The sequence below is a fragment of the Pteropus vampyrus genome, unplaced genomic scaffold (assembly GCF_000151845.1).
Source record: "Pteropus vampyrus isolate Shadow unplaced genomic scaffold, Pvam_2.0 Scaffold202, whole genome shotgun sequence".
Classification (NCBI taxonomy): domain Eukaryota; kingdom Metazoa; phylum Chordata; class Mammalia; order Chiroptera; family Pteropodidae; genus Pteropus; species Pteropus vampyrus.
This window is the reverse complement of record NW_011888983.1, coordinates 1,356,227-1,358,024: the sequence shown is the minus strand read 5'-3', so window position 1 is coordinate 1,358,024 and position 1,798 is coordinate 1,356,227. Positions and strand designations below refer to the sequence as shown.

General features: G+C 49.3%; 1 protein-coding gene across 1 annotated transcript in view; it reads right to left on the bottom strand.

The window, feature by feature from the left end:
* COL13A1 (collagen type XIII alpha 1 chain) overlaps positions 1-1,798 on the bottom strand; it is a 262,813-nt gene that overhangs the window by 28,695 nt on the left and 232,320 nt on the right. Inside the window, 2 exon segments of the mRNA XM_011372185.1 lie at positions 110-189; positions 301-363. Of these exon segments, the coding sequence (XP_011370487.1) occupies positions 110-189; positions 301-363 (143 nt within the window).

Genomic DNA, 1,798 nt, shown 5'->3' with positions numbered 1-1,798 from the left:
GGCAGGGTCTGGTGGGCGGGCTCCACCACTCCAGGGGAGGCCTGTGATTATAGGAATCCAAGACACGCAGCAAGGGAAGAATGGCAGAGCCAAGGGTGGGAGGAGGGACGGTGGCTGTGATGTAGGCCATCGGGGACCGCGATGCCTTGGTGCTTGAGAGGAATCACCGGCCAGAGTGAGGTGGTGGCTCTGGGAAGATGAGAGGGTCACAGGACCAAGAGTGGCACTGGGGTCCCGTGCTCAGACACACACACAGAACCTCTGTAGGGTCTAGATCCCCCTTGTCGGAATGTGAGTTACCTTCTGGCCTGGGCTCCCTGGAGCTCCAGGTGGGCCGATTTGCCCGGGAAGACCAGGGGGACCCTAGGAAAGAAAAGAAAGACTCAAGGAAGAACTTGCTGACCAAGGAAGGGTGGCCCGTCACCAGAGGGGTGTATATAGAAGCTGGAACACTTTTTTGCAAAGAAAATAACGTGGGGACTCCACAATGTAAAGTAGATAAGCACTGAGCGTGTCTGGGTTACAGAGGATGGCGGGGACCCTAGAGCCATGCCCCACAGCCTCTCCCTCCTCTCTCCTTAAGGCACCGCTGGGGGCTCCAGGGCCCCAAGAAGACAAATCTGACCTTCCCTGACAGTGACTTAAAAATATCTCCAGAAAACAATCCAAATGTCCATCAACAGGTGAAGGAAGGTCTGGTACCTCCATACAATGGTACGCCGCTCAGCGGTGAAAAAAGAACCAAGGATGGAAACCAGCCATGGATGAAACCCAGACACACTGTGCTGAGCAAAGAAAGCCAGATGCAGAGGACTACACACTGTGCGACTCCATTCATAGGAAACTCTAGAAAAGACACATCGAATCTATGGTGACAGAAAGCAGATCAGTGGTAGTTTGGGACTTGGGAGTAGGTGTGAGATCGACTCCTCAGACCCACAAAGGAAATTTTTGGAGTGATTGGGAGTGGTGGATGCATGGGTATATGTGTTTGTCAAAACTTAGCAAACTCTTCACCTAAAGGGGTACACTTTGTTGTATGTAAATTATACCTCAGTGTTGATTTTAAAAGAAAAATAAAAGTGTTTCCAGGAGAGTTTTGCTTCTTTTATATACTTAAGCTATTTTAAATAATACATTTTAATGTTTCCAAATGAAGCTCATTGATTCCAGAATCATGTGGTTAACCCCAGTTTCTGGGACTGGAGCATCTTATGACTGGTGCCTGAATCTGGGTCTCTGTCATTCCTGTGTTGTGTGGCACATGGTCACAAAACACATTAAGTGAAATGAAATGCTAGTAGTTTGAGAACTTTGTGGTCTCACCCCTCTCCACCTGGAAGTTCAATGTGGTGGTAGTATTTTAACTACACGTATTCACTGAGGGCTGTTACCGATAAGCGCGTGTATGCAAAATAGGCTTGGAATTCACTGGTTTCCAGGTGTAGTTAATGGAATCGATTTCTAGCGAAGGGGGAAATGTAGAGGGTTGCTACTGATTTTTTAGGATTATGCACTTTATCAGCTGAAGGTTGAGAAAAACGAGGAACATAAAAACGTCCCCCACTATTTCCTTGACACAGCCGTACCAAGAACCCAGCATTTATACTGTCATGGGAGTACACCGCTGAACTGGTGAAGAGCCACTTCAGCAGACAGCCATGACCCAGGGTGGGGGCAGCTCCTGAGACCCTGTGCTCAGGCTTGGATCGCCATGTGCCCTAGCGCTGCAGAGTCAGCCCTACCCCAGAAAGCCCACCGTCTCCCTTCTGGAGGCAAGTCTCGCAAGCCTTGCTTC